Genomic DNA, 18874 nt, shown 5'->3' with positions numbered 1-18874 from the left:
CTGGTTGGATTAATGCCCGTGCTGCCGGGTACTCCCTCACCTCTTCCTTCCCTCTCCGAGGCTGCAGTCCACCTCCCGCTAGCAGCATCGCCCAGCAGAGCTCGCTCACCTGGCCAGGAGGGAGTTGATGTAGTCAGGAGTTGTTGGGTCTGGACTCAGTGGTGGAGAGACCACAAAAGCTGCAGCCTTGGCCCAGTTCTTGCTCCAGTAGTGCGTCCCGTCGGTCCCCAGACTGGCCGTGATCGGCTCACCGAACACCACGTTGCCTGGAAAGGGGGCAGAGAGGACACTGTTTGGGTGGAGCCGGGAGGCGTTCTCTGTTCCACAGCACTACCAACAGCCCGCCGTGCCCAGAGGACACCCGGACCCGCGTGGGGCTGTCCCACGCTGCCACAGAGCCCTCCTGCTGCAGGGCACAGATCCTGCTGGCGCAGCACGCCCCGCACAGGGAGGCATGGCCGCGGAGCTGCGTTCCCCAGAAGACACCAGAGAGGGACGAACGGCACTGGCAAGCTGCCCTCCTGCCCCCGAGATTGTGGCTGCCCAGCCTGCCCTGGCCACGCTCTGGGGACCGGCCAGGGGAGACGGCACCAAGGGGTTTTTGCAGAGCAGGGCTTGTCATGCTGATGAACGAGGATGGGGACCGAGAAACTATGCTTCTTTCCAAGCAACCTCTACAGCCTCGCAAGTGCTTCTGGGAGACACTTGTTATGTCCCACAGTTACCAACTCCACCAAGACCTTCTCTACAAACACATTTTTTTACACTTCCATCCCTCCTCTTTGTATAGAGGCTGCAGATCCTCAGAGTCTTACTACCACTCAGCTAAAAGCTTAGTTCTCCCAGTCCAAAGGCAGAAGGGTGCAGCACTCCTTCACCTGCAGGCAGAACCCCAGCCCTGGAGCAGCCCAGGCTGCAGAACTCCCCCGTGTCCGAGCTGGAATTGGCACAGCTCCACTAACCACAGGTAGCCCAGCCCGGGCCGTGGGCCAGCACCATCCCGCAGTCCTGCGTGCGGAGGTGCCTCGCTCCCCCGACAGCACACGCGCTCCTCTGCCAGCAGCGGCACAGGATGGGGGTACGGCAGGGCTGTTCCCAGAGGGGAACCAGGGCTGGACACGGAACGCTGTCTGTCAGACTGCAGAGGAGTACCTGTGTGTCCATGTGTGCGCACACCCGTGCCTGTCCCGCCAGCGGCAGGAGCGACGGGCACGAGCAGGCAGCTGCCGGCCCAGCACGCAGGGTCTGGCAGAGAAGAGCTGCCTCCAGCCTCCCCGTGCACTGGCTCTCGGGGCAGGGGCACGCAGCTCACCGAACACGGCTGTGGACGTGCCCCCGCATGCGTGGGGAGCCCCTGCGCCCCACCGCCAGTGTCCAGTGGAGCCCCCGGGCACTGCTGAGGGGCCAGCACCCCAACGGGGGGCCAGAGCCACATGCAGCAGCTCAAACCACCTGCACGGGGATTGGACGAGTCTCCTCAGCGAGCCCTTGGCAGCTGCCGACAAACTTTGGTGTTTAAAGCGCTGCCCACGACCCACACGTGGACGTTACCTGATGTGACAGCAGGAGGTGGCTCCACGTGGCCTGGAGCAGTGTCCCCATGCCCTTCCCCACCTGGGTAAACCCCCGGACTGAGGGCTCCCCAGCAGAAGGGGAAGCACTGGACTGCTCTGGAGGCACAGCAGTGGTCTTGGCAAAACAACTGTGAGGACACGGGGACCACTCCACCCAGCTGTCCGGGGTCCCAGCGGCAACCGCGAGGCTGCGTGCCATGGCAGCTGCCACTCACCCTTTTTTCTGGCTTGGGAGATGAGGTCAGCAGCGCTTTTGCTCATCACTTTAGTCACGTAGAGAGGACAGTTGGTCTGGCTGGCAATGGTGATGGCCCGGAAGACAGCTTCTGCTTCCAGCTGGAAGAGAGGGTGGTGCACGGCTGCAGAGGAGCGCTGGGTGTGCAGGAGGGAGCCCCACTCCTCTCGGCACACCACAGATTGCCGCTGACACCCTGGGCCCTCACTCTTACCCCTGATTCCCGGAGGGCAGGTTCATCGGGGACACCTGAGGGGGGAAGCTTCAGCCTCCCCCAGGCCCGGCCCAACCCGCAGGCTACGCCTGGCAGGGGAGCGCTGCCTGGAGCGTGCTCTGGGGCCAGCACAGAGCTGCATCTGCTGTTTTTTCCAGTGCCTGGTTCCAGCTCTCCCGGCAGCCAGAGAAGCCCGGGGCCTGCCGCCCACCCGCAGGCTGACAGCGAGAGGGTCTTCCCCCCCGGACCACTCCCTGCTCCTGCGGCTGCACTTGGTTTAACCAAACGCCTCCCTGCCCGTGGCCGGGGTGCAAGAGCTGTGCGCTGGCTGTTGGCAGCAGGGTCCGGCTGTCCTGCGAGGCGGCCGCCTCGTCCCAGCCTGCTGACACCACCCCACCTCGCCCTGCCCCGCTGTCAGCGGAGGGTGCATTTCCATCACAAGGGATATCTTTGGACTATTACATCAGCCCGTGCTCAGCCTGAGCTCAACCCCAGAGGTTCTCCAAGTGTTTGTTCTACAATTTGGCTTCAAGCTTCGGCATGAGGAAGTTCAGAACAGAAGCCTTAAAAAGACAATGTACGGACCGGCAGCTCCTGGGGGAGCCCGGGTCACCCGCCGCAGGGAGCAGCACAACACTGCACCCAGGCACACACACACCCCTACACCTCCCGTGCTTCTGCAGGCCTGTGTCCTGCACAGTGAAAGAGGTTTTTCTCTTCTGCCTGAAGATTCTTTAATAGAAATTTAAACCAGAAAACATTTTTATCAGCGCACTTATGGGCCTGAGGAGTTGATGGTGTTTAACATGTGGGCGGGAGCAGAGCCATCACTGAACACCCTCACAGCAGGTCACAATCTGGAGCAGCACCATCCTGCCCTACCAAATCACCATCACCTGACAGAAGAGCCTGTCTTTAACCCGCACAGAGGTTCCTCTGGGACAGAGCAGACCCACGGAGCCAGGGACCACTCTCGAGTGCTTTGCCCGCAGGCTTTATGGTGGGTAGCAGGGTCATGTGTGCTCTGACATCTTCCCAGGTAGAGTATGCTCTGGAAGAGGGACCCTGTTTATTTTCAAAGGCAATGAGATCTGGATTTGGCTGAATGGGTGGTATCTAGAGCCTTCTTGCACTGTTCTCAGTTGCCTTATGCTTTAATGGCATTTGAAGATCAAACACTCAACAATGTTTTACCAGCTTTGGACGAGAAGAACCACAAGTGCTGTCTTATGACAACAGGACAGTTCTCAAATCCTGGCACAACCACAGCATCCCATAATCACGGGTTAGCTTGCCAACTAATGGCAATGGGTCTAGAGCCATAAAAACAAATGGTACTTTACACACAGAGGGACTCTGATCTACTGTATTTGACACTGAGTCTCTTCCCTGCACAGGAAAATGCTTTACACTCTCATACTTCAAAGAGAAGCAGCGCTGTATTACACTAGGCTGTATATGTGGTTACCAGCCATAATACGGTCAACTTCTTACACTTTTAATTTAAGCCAACCAATTTTACTACCAGCAGACCCTGAAGTACAAATCTGTCTCTGTGCTCCCCTGCTCAGCTTTGCTATTGTACCAAATCCCTATTGTTTTCTTATTTCACGTGCTGTGGAAAGTTAAAAGCACCTCTCAGCAGGGAGCTATTTCAAGAAAACCCGTCTAAAGTTAAGATTCAACTCAGATTAATGGACCAAACAGAAAAATACCATATGAGCTAAAATTAGAAATAATCTAATTAGTGTCCTGACAATGATTTGTAACCAGGGAATTCCCCCTCTCCTTCCCTCCCACTCCCTCCACCAATGGCTTTGTCTGGCTGATTTTGAAACACACGTTAGACCCAAAGCAGAGATCAAGCAGGAAGAGGCTGGAATCTGTCTGCACTCAGACAGACATGAACAGTGAATTTTCAGAGGAACTAAAACTCACCATTCGATTCTTCTCAGGCCTCTCACACCTGTGGAGTCACCTATACAAGACAAACGCCCCCCAAGCAGCCCCAGATGCTGCTACAGCCCTATCGAACTTTTTGCTGATTGATTAATCTCTGGGAGACTCAGGAGCCCGACTCTGCGAGGAGACTTGAGCAAGATTGGAAAACGCTTGTCATAAACACGTACCTCACTCCTTCCTGAGCTGATGATGAACAAGACAGTATTGCCTGTGTAAATGAACACCTGTGGATGCACACACCCCCTCACCGCCGTCCCCAAGGCTTGCTTGGCCCCACTAATACGCTAAGCTCTACTGTGAGTTGTGGGGAAAGCTCTTCATGCGGCCAGGCTGGTACCATCCTTAGCGCCTTACCTCCTCAGGTCTGCTCAGCACGTGGCCCTCGGGGCCGGTTATTCCCATCTCCAACATCCTGCTTTGTTCCTAGGACAGCAAAAGGGCAGAGGCATGTTACAAGACTCGGAAACCATCACCCACACAGAAAAGCAGAACCCTCCTGCATCGAGCCCTTCCCTCGGGACTGCCACCACCTTGTGACCTGTGGGACCACCGTGCATGGCAAGACCCTGCTGCATCCTCAAGGGGTTTGAGAGAGAAAGAGGGAGGATGGGGAAACAGGAGGGCTCAGAGGGAGCACAGACACCGACTGAAACCTCTTTGATGAGCCAAGCACAGTGTGGAGGAAAAATGGGTACAAAACTCCCCAGCTCCATGCACAGCACTTGATGTTTGCAGTCCCTTTCCAAGGCCCTCCCTGGCTCCCCTTCTGAAAAGCAAGCAGTGCAAGTAGGAACTATTGAGAAAACAATCATTAAAGACAATTAAAAAATTCTCCTCCCACGGTTACTCCTGAGTCCCTAGTGCTGTTATTTAATCATTTGGAAATCAGCAAGTGGTAAATCCTACCCTGTATCAATTTCTACAGAGGCTGGTGGTGCGGGGTGTGGGTTCCTATATTAACATTACCCCAAATATTTTGCTGTTATAATTAAGGACCGTGTGTGTGTGTGTGTGTACCACATGTGCTGGCCTGCCTGCCTCCTGTCTGTACCCCAGAGATTTCTCTCACATTCCCTCGTTTCAAACGCCTCCCTTTGACAGAGGTCAGGGGGGCACTGCATGCCCTTGGGTATCCTTCTGACCCTCACACCTTCACCCAGGTGCTGACACTGCCTGCGGCAACACACATGTTTGCTCCTACCCGACACCTGCCCCTGGCTTGCAGAAACCATGTGCAGCTGCACAACAGGCACCACTTCTCCAAGAGGTGTCCTGGACATGAAGTGGAGGCACAGCAGCAGTAATAGCAAGCCTGTAAGCAGCAGTTTTATGCACTTTTTCTTGTGTCTTGTAGAGTACTGAGCATATTATGGGTGTTAAATAACGCCACCAATCTGCATCAGGACTGTGTAACTCCAGCAAGGATAACAGATGTGTTCACAGCTGCTGGAGGAGTTATCAAAGGATAAGGCTGCACAGCAGGGAAGTGCTGTGTGTTACCTCTGCTGATACCTCCTCTGCCACAGCGGAAGCGCCAAGCAAAGACTTGACGATACTCTTCTTGCATCTTGCTCTTCCCCACCACGAAGCACTGTCCCACCACATACAGCACCTCGGAGTCTGGAGTCTGGAGCTCTGCTCACGCCCTGTTTCTGTTCAGGCCATGCATCACATCTCTTCCCCTGCAACCTCCTCTCCTGTGTTGACCAAACTCTGGAGAAACACACAGTCTCCAGGACCACTGAAAGTGAAATGGACTGAAATGTCCAATGGGGAGGACAAATCCTCTGCCTTCTTCCTGGGAACCACCACCAGCAAGATGACCACAAGCATCGTGCCCCTGGGCCAACACCATGATGAGCCCCACACTAGCCTGTGATGTTTCAATCAGTCCCGACAGAGGGAAGCAATTCCCGGGGCTGTAGAGCGCTACCAGCTAAGAGTTTTGGGGCATTTTGTGGTTGGGCTGGGCCTGAAGTAGAGGTAAACTAGTGAATACAATTCCTCTGATCACTCTTTGTTTTCAAGTGAAAGAGCCATCTAATTGTGCACTGCAGCTCTAAAAAGTCCAAAGAAAAACTGATTTTGTAATCTGAGAGGATGTTTGAAGAATGACCTCTTAGCTTACACTCCTTCAACTCCCAAGAATACGAGACAGGAAAAAACAAGTAGTTGCAGAGCGTAACTGAGCAATGTCTTCTCTGTCTTAATGAAAATCCAAACATTTGGACCTTCGCTCATCCAGCAGCAATTACAACATAGCAGGCCGATACAGACTACCCACTCGAACACCAAACCACATCCCTCATAACAATTCCCTTCCAAATCCAGCTCCATTAGCCAGCTGCCTGCTTACAGCAGGGAGAAAACTCCTCTCTTGCCATGGCACTTTTCAACACACTTTTAACTCTCTTAGCTGATTACGTGCAAGGCAAACGTCTCTGCCTCTCCACACTGAAAAAGAGCTGCGGTTGGAGTGAACGTACCGTACTGGATGGCCCAGCCTCTTCCATTTAGATAATTGCTAATCCACTATTTCAGGTTCGCTTATGCACCACACATTCACAGCAGAAAACCTCGGTAAATTTGATAGCGCTGCTGAGCAGCAAAGAGATCACCTTGCAAAAGATGTCCATGCAGCTCTGGAGTCATTTTGCCAATGCCCCACGCTGAATCTGCCTGGGATAGATTTTCAGCCCCTGCGCACCAGAAGAGCAGTCAGTTACCTGTGCAATTATATCGCCGTTTTCAGCATGAACTTGAGCTATGGCACCCAGCTCTGCCAGGCAGCTGAAGATCTCATACAGCTGAAACAGAGACAAGAAAAAAATTATTATCAGGCAGCGGGACAGAGGAGAGGAGCCCGAGGCCCGGGGGGGGGCTGCTGGCCGCCCCAGCCTCCTGCGCCCAGCGTGGCTGCCGTCCCCCCGCTGCCCCTCGCATCGACACAGCCAAGGCGGCAAAGGGGATCTCACCTCAGTGTTTGACATCTGGTACAGATCCTTGTAGGCCATGTACACCATGAAGGAGTTAACTCCTGGGGTAGAGCAGAGAGGAGAGAGGGGTCAGCCAGGGCTCTCCCTCCCACTCCGGGTCAGGCTGCCTGCTCTGGGCCGCCTTTGGACCCGACAGCGAGAGGACGGACGACAGCGTGGTCACCCCTCGCCCTCCGTGGCGAGGGAGCGTGGCTCGCCAAGGGTGGGCAGCAAACCTTTCTCTTGGACCATGGTGTGCAGCTCCTGCCGCACGTGGTCGCTCCAGCGCGGGATGTCCACGTGCAGCGCGTAGTCGCAGCAGGCCTTCCCGTCCGCCCACTCCCGCCACCGCTCCAAGGCCTCCGCCAGCCCACACTCGGGGTCCGGCACCACGTGGTCCACTGCAGAGACACCGCAGGGCACAGGGTGGGCAAGGGCTCCCCACACGGGCCCCCCCACACTGCCAGGCACCTCCACCATCCCAGGCTTGGCTCCTCAGCAGCTTCGGGGCCACTCTGAAGAGGTCCCCATCACCCCCGCCACGTGCCTGGGCTCCTCTAAGTGCATTTATCAGCAGAGAAGCACACAGAGCCTTTGCTGAACAGTCTTTGGCACGGGACCAGGGGCTTTTACAGGCTTCTGCTGAGAAATCAGCTGAAAGCTGAAGGGCCTTGTCCTTCCTCACCCCACTTCCATCCCATTAACACGTAGCCTCCTCCCACGCTGCAATACCAATGCACTTTTTATTGCCCTCCACGTAATCCCCATGCCCTGCCGCAGTCCATTTCACACATCTTACTTTTTTGGCCCATGGGGAAGGAGAACTGGTGGGGGGAGGATGAGAAAGCCCATCGTTTACTGGAAGGATCAAAAGTTGCTCCCACATCCCAAGAAACCCTGCCATGCACACAGCTGTGACCACTGCAAGCAGTAAAACCTGGACCTCAAACCAGTGCACAGCCGTGGCCTTCTCCAGGGGAGGACCTCAGAATTCCCTTTCCTTTTTCGTTAGCACTGTTTATTTCCAAGCAGTGTGGGATGCCAGGGCACTGCTCTGTTCCTCTGCTCAGTCATCTGAGCATCATGCTGCCCTATTTTTACTTAACAGGGAAAAAAAGTTATGCCATTGTTCCTTTTGAGGGTCCCAATGGCTGCAGGCAATGAAGCACTGCAGAACATGGGGTCTGCAAGGGCAAGGGGTCCTCTGCAAATCTCCTGTCCCACCACTTCATTATTACCAAGGAGCCCAAAGATTCACCCCAATCCCCACTCTCTAGACTGCATTGACAGAGATCACAGGAAAGGTGAGCACACTCATGGATCTTTAATACAAAGAAGACTGAGAAAAGCAAAGAGAGAAAGAAGTAACTGGGCAATGTTCCAAGAGTGTGGGGTGCTGCCACGTACAGGACCCGCCTGCTGCACTCACTGATCATGGTGGTTCCCCCAGCCAGGGCCGCTTTCGTTCCTTGGAAGAAATCATCCACAGCTGTCATCCCCTTGTACGGCATCTGCAGGCGAGTGTGGACATCGATTCCTCCAGGGATCACCATCTTCCCATTGGCTTCTATGGTTTTGACCCCTCCAGGGACAATCAGATTGTCTCCAATCTGCCTGAGGAGATCATTCCAAGATGGTGAGCCACACGCAGAGGAGGGCCAGCCACCACCTCATCACTGAGCAGTTCAGCTAGGAAGCAGCCAGGTCCACTCCCCCCGCTGACAGAAATGCCCCACTCCTCCTGGCCCCACGCCGGGGCTGCGGGAGTGAAACCACCTCACTCTGCAGCAAAACACAGGACGGCCTGGCCTGCTTAAACCTACGGTTTGCACGGTCCAGGGGCGGCTGCCCTCCGTCTGATGGCTCTAGGGGTGTCTGTGGAGGCACCCACTGCCGGGGGCAGGCCCTGGGCTGGGGTAGTTGGGTCCGACAGGCCTGCAGGTCTCTGCAGCGCACGGTGAGAAGCTGCCTCGGACAGTTCGTACCCACAGGCTCGTGAGCCAGGCTCCCGCAAGCATTTCCAGCGCATCAGCCCTGCCTGCTCACCCAGGGTGCACGTTCACAAAACCCAACACCAGCCCTGCTTCCAGTAAGTTGCACCCCTAATCTCTCCTCTCCCCCATCCTTCTGCCCACCTTAAGTAAGGCTCAAGTCTGAGGCTTACGTACAGAGGAAGATGTTTTCCCACTGTAATGCCACAGCTGCTAGGTCAGCTCGGGGCTCGTCAGGGACTTGTAACGCTGCTCACAGCACAGAATCACCAGAGCAAAGGGAAGCTCCTCTGGGAAGCTGGGGAGGAGCTCACGAAGCGCACCGGGTGGCGGGCTGCAGCCCGGCTGGGCTCAGTCTCTTCCCAAGGAGCACAGAGTCGTCCCCTCCCCAGGACCTCCCCTCTCACGCCATCTCCTTCTGCCCCTGAAGGACATCTTTGCTATCAGCAGGGCCCCGCTCTAGTGAAGGCAGCTAAAATCTCAAGTACCTAAAAATAACTTCTGAAAACAGGAAACTTAAAAAGTTCCAGGATACATCTGCTCATAACCTAAAATACCATTACAGTCCTCTGGAGTCTGTGCTGTTCTAACACACGACATTCTCCACCCTAGACATTCCCCGCCCTCCTGCACGCCAGGTCACCTGAACCTTAGGACTCCCTTCACTCAGCCCCTGCCCCTCAATCCCTTTCTTTGTCCATATGTAGCACTCAGCCTTCAAATCTCTTCTTTCAGAAATCCTATTTTCATCAAGCCTTCCTCAGACTTCCCTGATAAATCAAGATAAAAGACAAGTTGGTTTTAGTGGAAAACTTCTGATTTCCTTGGCACACTGGGGATGTAAATGAGGAGCAAATTACACTTTTGTATTTCATTCAACCTTAGTGACTTTGCAGGTTTTTTTCCTTAGAATAATAAAAGTTCTCTGGACTGAACTGCTCACTCCAGTGTTCTCACAGCAATAAACCAGCTGCTCTTTTCAGAGCTTTTACTGAGATGAATCCATCACCAAAGGATTTAAACTGCTCACTGTATTCTTACCAGAATTCACTTGTGAGAGCACTTCACTTCCAAGGCAATGAAATTCTGTGACCTCCAGGCTGCAGACGAGACTAAGAGATTTGCCCAAGGATACCCAGAAAGTCTGTCATAGCAAGACCTGAGGCTGGCTCTGATCCTTACCTGGCTACAAGTAGTAGTCAATCACCAATGCTCTTGCCCACCAGCTAAAAACAGCCTCATGAAAATACAGTCCCACTTCTTGGAGTATTTCTCTGCTGCTGGATTTTTAAAACATACTATCCTGGGAAGGCTGGATATCTTCCTCTCACCACAGAGCAAGCAATGCCTTTTCAAGTCTCTCTGCTATAAAATATCATGGTCCTTTCAATACACCCAGCCTGGAGCTGGTCCCAATGTGATACTTCTGCCATGTTTGAACTGCAGCCTAATAACTGAGTTATTACTGCACCTCTGACACAGACACACGAAGCAGCTGGGGGGACGCAGTGGTTTGCCTGCAATTCCTGAAAATCTCAAGCATGCAGGTGACCTGCAGCACAGCACTGTCCTTGTTAGTGCTAGCAAAGGGGTCTAGTGTGGGGTCATTCACGCTAACGCTGTTAACACAGGTCAAAACAGGAGTCAGAGATAAATCTTGTTCCTGGTGCAATTAGATGCAGCTCTGCTGGACAATGGACGTTGTACCACAAAGTCACCAGCCCAACTGCAACTCTGTCACTGGAGTTACTCCATAAATACGTCAAGCAATCACATACGGGCTCACACGCTGCAGAGAGCTGAGCCTCTAACAGGGTGGGCTATCAACTTTTACTGGCTGGCAAGTTGGGTACAGACCACATCCACAAAAAGTCAACAACCATCCAACCTGGAGATGGGGAGATGGAGATAAGAGAAGTCTCATACTTACTTTATGAGGCCATCCTCCATGTAAATGTCAGCATAGAATGACTGGTCATCGTTGACTATTCTCCCTCCCTTAATAAGGAGACGATCACTCTGTGAAGGGAAGGACACAGCTGTCAGCAGCTGACAATACCCACGCCAGCACGGTGCCTTCCTGGGTGCTCTCCCACTGTACCAGACAGCTCACCGACGCTGCAGGAAGTTCCCATCCGTACCAACACTCGAAACAGTAGGGCAAGAGCAAGGACTGAAAAAAATCATACTCATAGGGCTGTTTCTGAATGGAAGAGGTGCTGCCAGAAACACCACTGAGGCAGAATGAGTACAAAGGAGAGTCACTGGGGACACAGCAAATGTGCTTGCATAAAGTATACAGAGAAGTCAAAAGCTTCCTACACCAGGTCCTTATGCACACAAATCTGCAGGCAGCACAAGCCACACACCAGCATTCAGAGCAAGCTTGTTACTAAGTTCCAAGGGCACGTCCTTAAATCTTATCCAAATACCATGCAAAATAAGTTGTGTTAAAGAAGACAATTTATACCTCTCTCATCTGTTACTGCCTCACAGACCACCAACAGGACAGGCAGCCCTGAAGATGACGCATCTGCTGCTGGAATCTGTCCCTCCCCTGCAATGCTCGGAGTAGTCCTGAGGCATTTCTCAGCGTCACAGGTCTACACAAGACCCAGGAGGCACTGAACTGTGTTCCTGCCTCCACATTTACCACCTCCTCTGTTCTCCTTTCTACTGACCCAAGCGGCCAGCAGCCTCCTCCAAAGGGGCGCAGCCGGACAGTGGAGGAACACCCAGACCAGAACCGCTCTCACCTCTTCCACCTCCACCTGTGCAAGCTCAAGCACCAGCTGCAGGGAGTACAGGGGCAAACAGCCCCATCTCACACACGGCTGCCATGCATTCGGGTGACATAAACTGACTGTGCTGCTCCAAAAATACGCAGTCTTCCCGACGGCTTGAAACGCCTCCAACAACCCTCCAGCTCTCAGGCTCCCCTTACTCCTCTCCGCTCATCCCCGGTGCCCACAGCCCAGGTTTTGGCATGTGAGTGCACCCCCCTTCCACGGTCTGAGCCTGGACCACAGCTGACTGGAGCCTTCAGCAGGGCTCACACGCCTGCCTCACCCACCCTGTGAGGCTCCTGCACAATTAATTCCTCTACAGGGAACTGGGTTTGTTCTTCATCTGACGCCCCTGGGGCGATTTCTGGAAGTATCACCACAGCAGTGGTAATTTGCTGCTTCCTCCCTGGCAACAGAAGGATGGGAGAGAATCCCCCCGCATCCCTGCAGCTCGCAGATGCCAAAGCCCCAAGACCTGTGTGCGTTTTTACAGCAATCTCATCTCACACACAGTCGAGACAAAGAAACTGGGTGGGGAAAGGATCAGAATGCACGGCGCTCTCATCTCCGGCTGCAGCTCGGCGCTGGCACAGGGGAAAGAGCCGCCGTCTCCCCTCGCTTCCCAGGCAGGGGCCTTCCCACGGCCGTACAACCCAAGCCCTAGCAACGGGGATTTACCTTCCCCACTCAGCACAGCCTAACGCCGACCAGGAGCCTCGCCTCCCACCAGGAAAAGAGCACGGCTGAGCTGTTCCCCTGGTCCCATCCCACCCACCGTCCTCCCCGACAAGCAGACCTGGAGTCAGCTCCCCTTCTCCCCCGACTTAAGCCAACACGCCGGTGCAGAGGTCCAGCAGAACTCTGCTGTCTAAGGCGGGGTCTGGAAGCCAGGGCATGTTGCAGCTCACAGACCTCCCCACACAGCTCCTTTGAACTGCGGGCTTTAACAGACCACAACCTGCACGTGAAGCTACCGGTCTTGGCTAGCGACCCGGGGGCCACTGACTAGTGACCTGGGGGGCCAGTGCCACCTCTCACTTGCAGCTCTTTTCCTCGGGTACAGCCGAGGCAGGACAGCCACGTGCGTGCTGGCCTAGGTGTCCCGGGTTCTCGGGCTGGGCACAGGCCAGGCGATGCTCCGCGTTGGGGCTGAGGGCCCCGGGCACAAACAAATGCTGTTGACGAGCCACTGACCCTCCTCCTCCCCCAGCACAGGGCACTTGTCCTTCCTCTTGGTCTATCCAATTGTCGTCTCACTAACAATATCATAATTTTAAGTTCAGAAACCCCTAAAAGAGCAAAGTTGCTTACAGCCTGTCAGTCACAGGGGGCAAGCAGCTGAGCTATGGCTCCCATAGATAAAAATGTTGAGTATTTAAGCAACAGCACAAGAACTGTAGATAGAAACTACCAAGCAACAGTATCAGGCGTCAGCTATGGAAGAATCAGGGCCACAGTTAGAAACAGAGGGAAGAATATTCTTGTTTTATATTTCCGTCAACTGCACATAGTTTCTCACACATAACCAGTCCCCTACGCCCTGGCAGATTCTCCTGGGCTTTACCTCACTTACATGATGAGAAAAAAGAGTCTGCCTGCCCAGATCCAATAACACAACGGGGCCTCCATTTTTTTTGTCTTGCCCACACCCTTTAAACCTCGCCAACCTACTTTCCCAAAGGTCCGGGTGTTTGTTCTCACTAGAGTGTGGGAGCACCAGCAAATACTGATGCTGGCCTGCCCCCCGCCCCGCGCATCGGACGAGAGAAAGCAAAGGGAGATAGGCGCGGGCGGCACGGGGGTAGGGGACTGCAGGACTTGACAATTATTGAATAAACTGTTAATATGAACTCAGAAAATATGCCTGTCCACAAACACAAATGGTCATTCTGTGGCAGATGTGAAGGGCTGCTCAGTGCTAACTCTGTTAGTGCACAGAACTGTGAGGTCCACAATAGCTGGAGCATGAACAAGGCGTTCATTCAGGGGACCGGGCGCTGCCTCGGGGCCTGCCCTGAGCCCGGCTGCCAGACACCCCCTGTGCCCGCCGGAGAGGGGAGGACTGCATCGGCGCCTACCCACCAGCTACGACTTAAAAAAAATAATAAATAAGTAAAATCCAAATGACACCACATCTACAGGCTCTGGCATCATTCAGGAGTGCACCCAGACATTAAAAGGAGCAAGAAAGGAAGAGAATGAAGCAGTTACAAGGAAACAAGTCTGACTTAATAAGCTTCTGCAGCACACGCTGCCAGAGCAGCCTCAGATTACAATAAACGCACTGTTCCCCCTGCCAGGGCTCGTTTATGCATCTCCACACCCACCACGTCTCCCCGCTCCGCTAGCCAGTGTCGGGCTGTGTCATCAGCCATTGTTGGTGCACGGAAAAACCCTCCTGTGGCAGGAGCGGCGGAGGCAGGTCAGGGAGCACCTTCCCTCCCGCCGCGGGACGGGGCGACCGTGCCCAGGGAAGGTGCTCTCTGCCCTGCGGAAGGTGCCATGCAGAGCATGGCTGGGCACAGCTCTCCCGATGGCTGGCACTGACCTGTCGGGCTCGCCGGCCACGTCCCCAGCTCTGACCGTGTCTTGGCGAGTCTCGGCGCAGCCAGCGACAGCCCGTTTGTCACCGGTGTGGTGCCTCTTGCAGCACCCATCGCTGCAAGCACAGGAGCCGCTCCGCAAGGCAGCCTGGAAGCACCTTCCAGCACAGCTTTGCTGAAACAGCCCCCACCACCCCTGCCCTGCCTTTTTGCTGAACACTCCCCATTTCTCCACCTGTTGGCACTCGGGATCAAGCTTCCAAAACCATAACCCGTTCCCTCACGGCCACACTCTGCTCTTAAGCATCATCCGGTCATTTGAGATCCCAGAATAGCAGAGGGTGTCTTACATCTCTCAGTGTGATGCTGCAGAGGAAAGAGGCAGCAGCTTCCAGAAGGCTGCTGAACCCGGCCAAGAATAGCGCTCACCTTGTTAACAAAGCACAAGGGCATAATTAGGGTAGCATGGGAGCAGGTGTATGGCTTTACTGCTCTTTCCCTCGTAAAAGAAGAGACACTAATTGCAGTGGTGTTTCATCAGTAGCTGGATGTCTCCTCCTTACTAACATACCACACGACAGCATGGAAAAACCCCTGGCTGGAGTCACCGGGATAGACAGCCAGCCGCTAGCTACACCCTGCGACTGCCCACGGCCTGTGGGCATGGTAAGAAACGCCAAACTGATAGCTGCCAGTTTACCAAGATCTGTCTAATCTGTAGCTGAGGCTTTTCTCCCCACTCGCACCCGACACAACACACCAGCCGTCCCTGTGCAGACCTCATTGTCTTTAGAGGTGTCAGAGACACCACAGAGGTGGTGCTGGTGGGCTGTGACAGGGTGGTTGAAGGGGATGGGCATGGCTCACACCAAGAAAAAACATGGGAATTCCAGTCTACCTGGGATAGGAAAGGCTTTTGTGACCAAAGCACAAAGACTGGGTGATTTTGATTCAACCAACAGCTCTGCTAACAGTTAATTTGTGAAATCGGGGCAAGGTATTTCACCACTTCAGTCTTCCACCTCTTTCTGCAGGAACAGGAAAACATACTGTGGACAGCAGGAGGGGAAGTATTTTAATCATATCTCCAAACAACCAAAGAAAAGGAACTAATAAAAAGTCTCTCAATAGACACACAAGGTTTGAAATTACTGTTCTCCTGAGCTGGGCATCCCAGCATCAGTACACATCTGGAAAGCAATACCACATTTACTGGTCTCTGATGCACTGTGCACAACCTGTGAAGAGCAACACTTCCATACCAAGATGATGAAGCAATCACTGAGAAACCCAAAAGACTCAGTTAACCTCCCCATGTTTCCTCCACATCGCAACCAAACAGACATGCCCATGCTTCCCAGTCTTCCCTCAGTGGCTACGGTCTCGCCTGTCACACAGTCACACGTAGCTTTTGACCAGGCTTTTACAATTCAGGTCGGGAATAATTCCCACAGCAATTTATCGCACACAAACACAGCACCCCTCGCTCACGCTCCTGGCTTCTCCACTAAAATGGCTGTTCTAGAAAAGACCAGAAATTGCTGCAAACAGATAAAACAGGCAACCTGTGGTTTTTCAGATGTTATTGTCAGAAACTAACTATGAATTCTGACTGCAGCACTGTTGAGCACGAGAGGAACCAGGAGGGAGTGTTTGTGCATCTCCAGAATCACACTAGACAGTTTAAACAATAGCTGTCAGGAAGTAAAAATACTCAAAATTCCAATAAATCCTTCACAAAAGCCAAACCTGCCTATTGCTTGGGTGACAAGGGAGGACGGCACGGCTGCCCTCACCTGCAGGCTGTCATCACTCAGTGCTATTAGCACAGTCACTGCCAGCACCCTTCTCGGTGTACACTCACGCTTCAGACCTCCCCCAGCTGTGATGCCTGACGTGCCTGAAAGGTCTCCCAGATATCCTGTATCCCAGTGGCACAACGCAGTCCCAAAAGTCTCTCTACTAACAAGTGCAGCTTCGCTGACAATCTGCCGTCCCCAGAAGTCACCGTGTGTCCTGACATACAAGAACAGATCCTGGGGCAGAGATCTAGGAAGGAGGAATAAACAATCAAAACAATGCCCAGGGGGCCACGGTCTGCAGAAGGGGACAGAAAACGCTTTGTTCTAGGGGAGACACTGTAGCTGGGATTTTCCTTCTGCCATTCCATTAAAACAGAGACCACCCAACACCTGACTTCACTCCATTGCCCCCCTTGGCCCCAGAGCACGGGCTCGGGACATAATGGGTGTCCTGACCAGAATTCCAGAGCAGCCTCCTCCACCCCAGCCAGGACACGATAACGCTGCAGAACCAGGCAAGCGAGTCCCGGAGGGTGGCCACCAAGCTGCAGAAGTCAGAGGAGAGAGCTACCTGTAACATCAGCTACACGGGCACCACACCCGCAGCATCTGCAGCTTCAGCAGGCTGAGGAGAGCATTTAATAGGGAGAAATAAAGCAACTGGTGAGATTTTTGCTACCACTGGGGTGAGAAAGATCCCGCTGGATCCCAGAGGAGCAGGAACAAGCCCTGCATATGGGTAAAGTGTATCATAAAGGTCTTTGCAGAAAAAGCCCCAGAGAACGGGAGGAATCCCACCTGCAGCAGTAACGCTGTTGTCGCCATGGTGGTCTAAGGATACACAAGAGTGCAAAGGGGTGATATTGCTGATTAAAGCGACTGAGTCTGGGTTGACAAAGGAATTTCTCTTTCCAGTGGTTAATGACCTTTGTGCTTCTTTGGGAGAGTTCTGTTCGCATCTGTACATTAAAAAGAATAATGAAGCTCAAGTGCTTTGTTTTTCCTTTTTCTTCAGGGGGCCGAAGCTGCCCTCGGGGGAGAACTGGGAGCCACACAAAGCCAGCGGAACGCCGTCAACAAGATGAAAGACCTGACGGTTTTCCAGGAGAACGCCCCGGGCAGCCTCCCCCAGGGAGAGCCGCTGGATCCCAGCGGGAGCGCCCAGCGCAGGAGCACTGGTGGCACTGGGGGGACCAGGGGTGCCTGCGCCTTCGAGGGAGACATGTCACCGGCCCCCTCCCCACTCCGCGCCGGCGGCAGCCGCGGTCCCCGTCGTACTGCGGCAGCCACCGGGGCCGCCGCACCTGAGGCGGCACCACAAGAGGACAGACCGGGACCGGCGGGTGGCACCGGCCCGGGCATCCGTCCCCTCGCCCCGGGACACTGGGGACCCGCTCCCGGCCCCGCCCGGAGGGATGCCCGCCGGTGCGGTGGGCTCTCCGGGCCGGTCCCCGCGCCCGCCGCCGGGATTCTCCGGGAGGCGGGGGGGGCAGGCGGGCAGCGCCCGGGGAGCGGGTACCGCCGGGCACCGGCCGCTGCCGGAGCTCCAGCCAGGGCCGAGCCCGCCGGGGCGCGGTCCCGCCCGTCCCGGGCTCACCGGTACCGGCAGCACCGGCAGCGCCCCCCGCCCCGCCCGCGGCACCCACCGTGATGCGCGGGATGTTCTTCTTGCCCTGGTACGACATGGCACCGCCCGGCCCGCCCGCGCTCTCCTCCGCGCCGGCTCCGCACAAAGGCGAACCCGCGCCCGCCGTGACAACCGGGGACCGGACCGCCCCGCCCCGCCCCGCCCACTGCGCCCCCCGCGCCCGCCAGAGGGCGCCCCGCCACCGGGCACCGGGCATCAGGTACCAGGTACCGCTCCCGAGGCACCGGGTACTGGGTACCGGGCTCCGGGCACCACTCCCGGTGCAGCAGGTACCAGATACCGGGCTCCGGGCACAGCTCCCGGTACACCCAGCATCGGGTGCCGGGCACCACTCACGTCTCCCTGCACGCCGGGTACCGGGCACTGCTCCCTGTGCACAACTCCCCGACACCGAGCAGGGCTCGTCACCCTCCACATGCTGGGTGCTGGGCACCGGTACGAGGTGCTGCCCCCCCAACACCGTCCCCCGGCAGCCAGCACCGGGCAGAGCCCAGCCTCCGGGCACCGGCCCTGCCGCGGCCACCCCGAGCCCTGGGCTTCCCCCCGCAGACGGCAGCGGGGGGAGCAGGCCACAACCGGGCTCCCGACAAGCTGAAACTTTTCCATGTAGTAATAGCCAGTAAAAATGAAAGAGATTTCTAAAAGAATGGATTATTTGGTACCGCCAGAGTGCATCTGGATTGCCCTAAACTTTCTTTCACAAGCACAAGAATTGGAAACATTCAAAAAATAGCAAAATGCCGTACGCATCTAACCACGAGTGCTGGCAGCCCTAAGAACTTCTGTATCTCCTCAGCTGCGGCCTCAGCAGGAAGGTTTAAGCCGTGGAACCGGTTACCAGTACTGAGCGTGCGCCAAGGCAGGCGATGCTGGGCCGGGACCCCGCTGCCAGCCAGCACTGGAGCTGTGCTACCATGGGAAGGGCTCGTCTGCCCTCTCCCGCCTGGCGTGACCCGTGGTGCTGCCGGCAGGGCCGCAGAGCCGCGGACGGGCCTGGATCTCGCTTTCTCTCCCCGGTCGGCTGCGGCCCCTCTCACGTGCAGAGCTCTGAACACCATCAGCGAGATCTTCCCACAGCTCCTGCTGCCAGGCAGCAGCCAACGGTGTGTCCTCCACTAGCCAGACCTCGCAGCCACACCCGGAC

The 18874-nt window shown here is 55.3% G+C and overlaps 1 protein-coding gene across 2 annotated transcripts in view; it reads right to left on the bottom strand.

The window, feature by feature from the left end:
- Positions 1 to 18874, bottom strand: part of DPYSL3 (dihydropyrimidinase like 3) — a 36555-nt gene that overhangs the window by 5266 nt on the left and 12415 nt on the right. Inside the window, exons 1-9 of one of the 2 annotated variants that reach the window (XM_074838305.1) lie at positions 17729 to 17857; positions 10882 to 10970; positions 8390 to 8574; positions 7197 to 7361; positions 6961 to 7022; positions 6712 to 6792; positions 4340 to 4408; positions 1790 to 1910; positions 110 to 266 (exon numbers count right to left, since the gene is read on the bottom strand). In XM_074838305.1, coding sequence (XP_074694406.1) covers positions 110 to 266; positions 1790 to 1910; positions 4340 to 4408; positions 6712 to 6792; positions 6961 to 7022; positions 7197 to 7361; positions 8390 to 8574; positions 10882 to 10970; positions 17729 to 17767 — 968 coding nt within the window. In that variant the 5' untranslated portion in view covers positions 17768 to 17857. Of the gene's footprint in view, positions 1 to 109; positions 267 to 1789; positions 1911 to 4339; positions 4409 to 6711; positions 6793 to 6960; positions 7023 to 7196; positions 7362 to 8389; positions 8575 to 10881; positions 10971 to 17728; positions 17858 to 18874 lie in introns of those variants that run through there. The other variant, XM_074838304.1, reaches the window with a different exon arrangement.

Source organism: Strix aluco, chromosome 13, assembly GCF_031877795.1.
Source record: "Strix aluco isolate bStrAlu1 chromosome 13, bStrAlu1.hap1, whole genome shotgun sequence".
In the NCBI taxonomy this organism is placed as follows: domain Eukaryota; kingdom Metazoa; phylum Chordata; class Aves; order Strigiformes; family Strigidae; genus Strix; species Strix aluco.
This window is presented reverse-complemented; position numbering and strand designations above follow the sequence as displayed.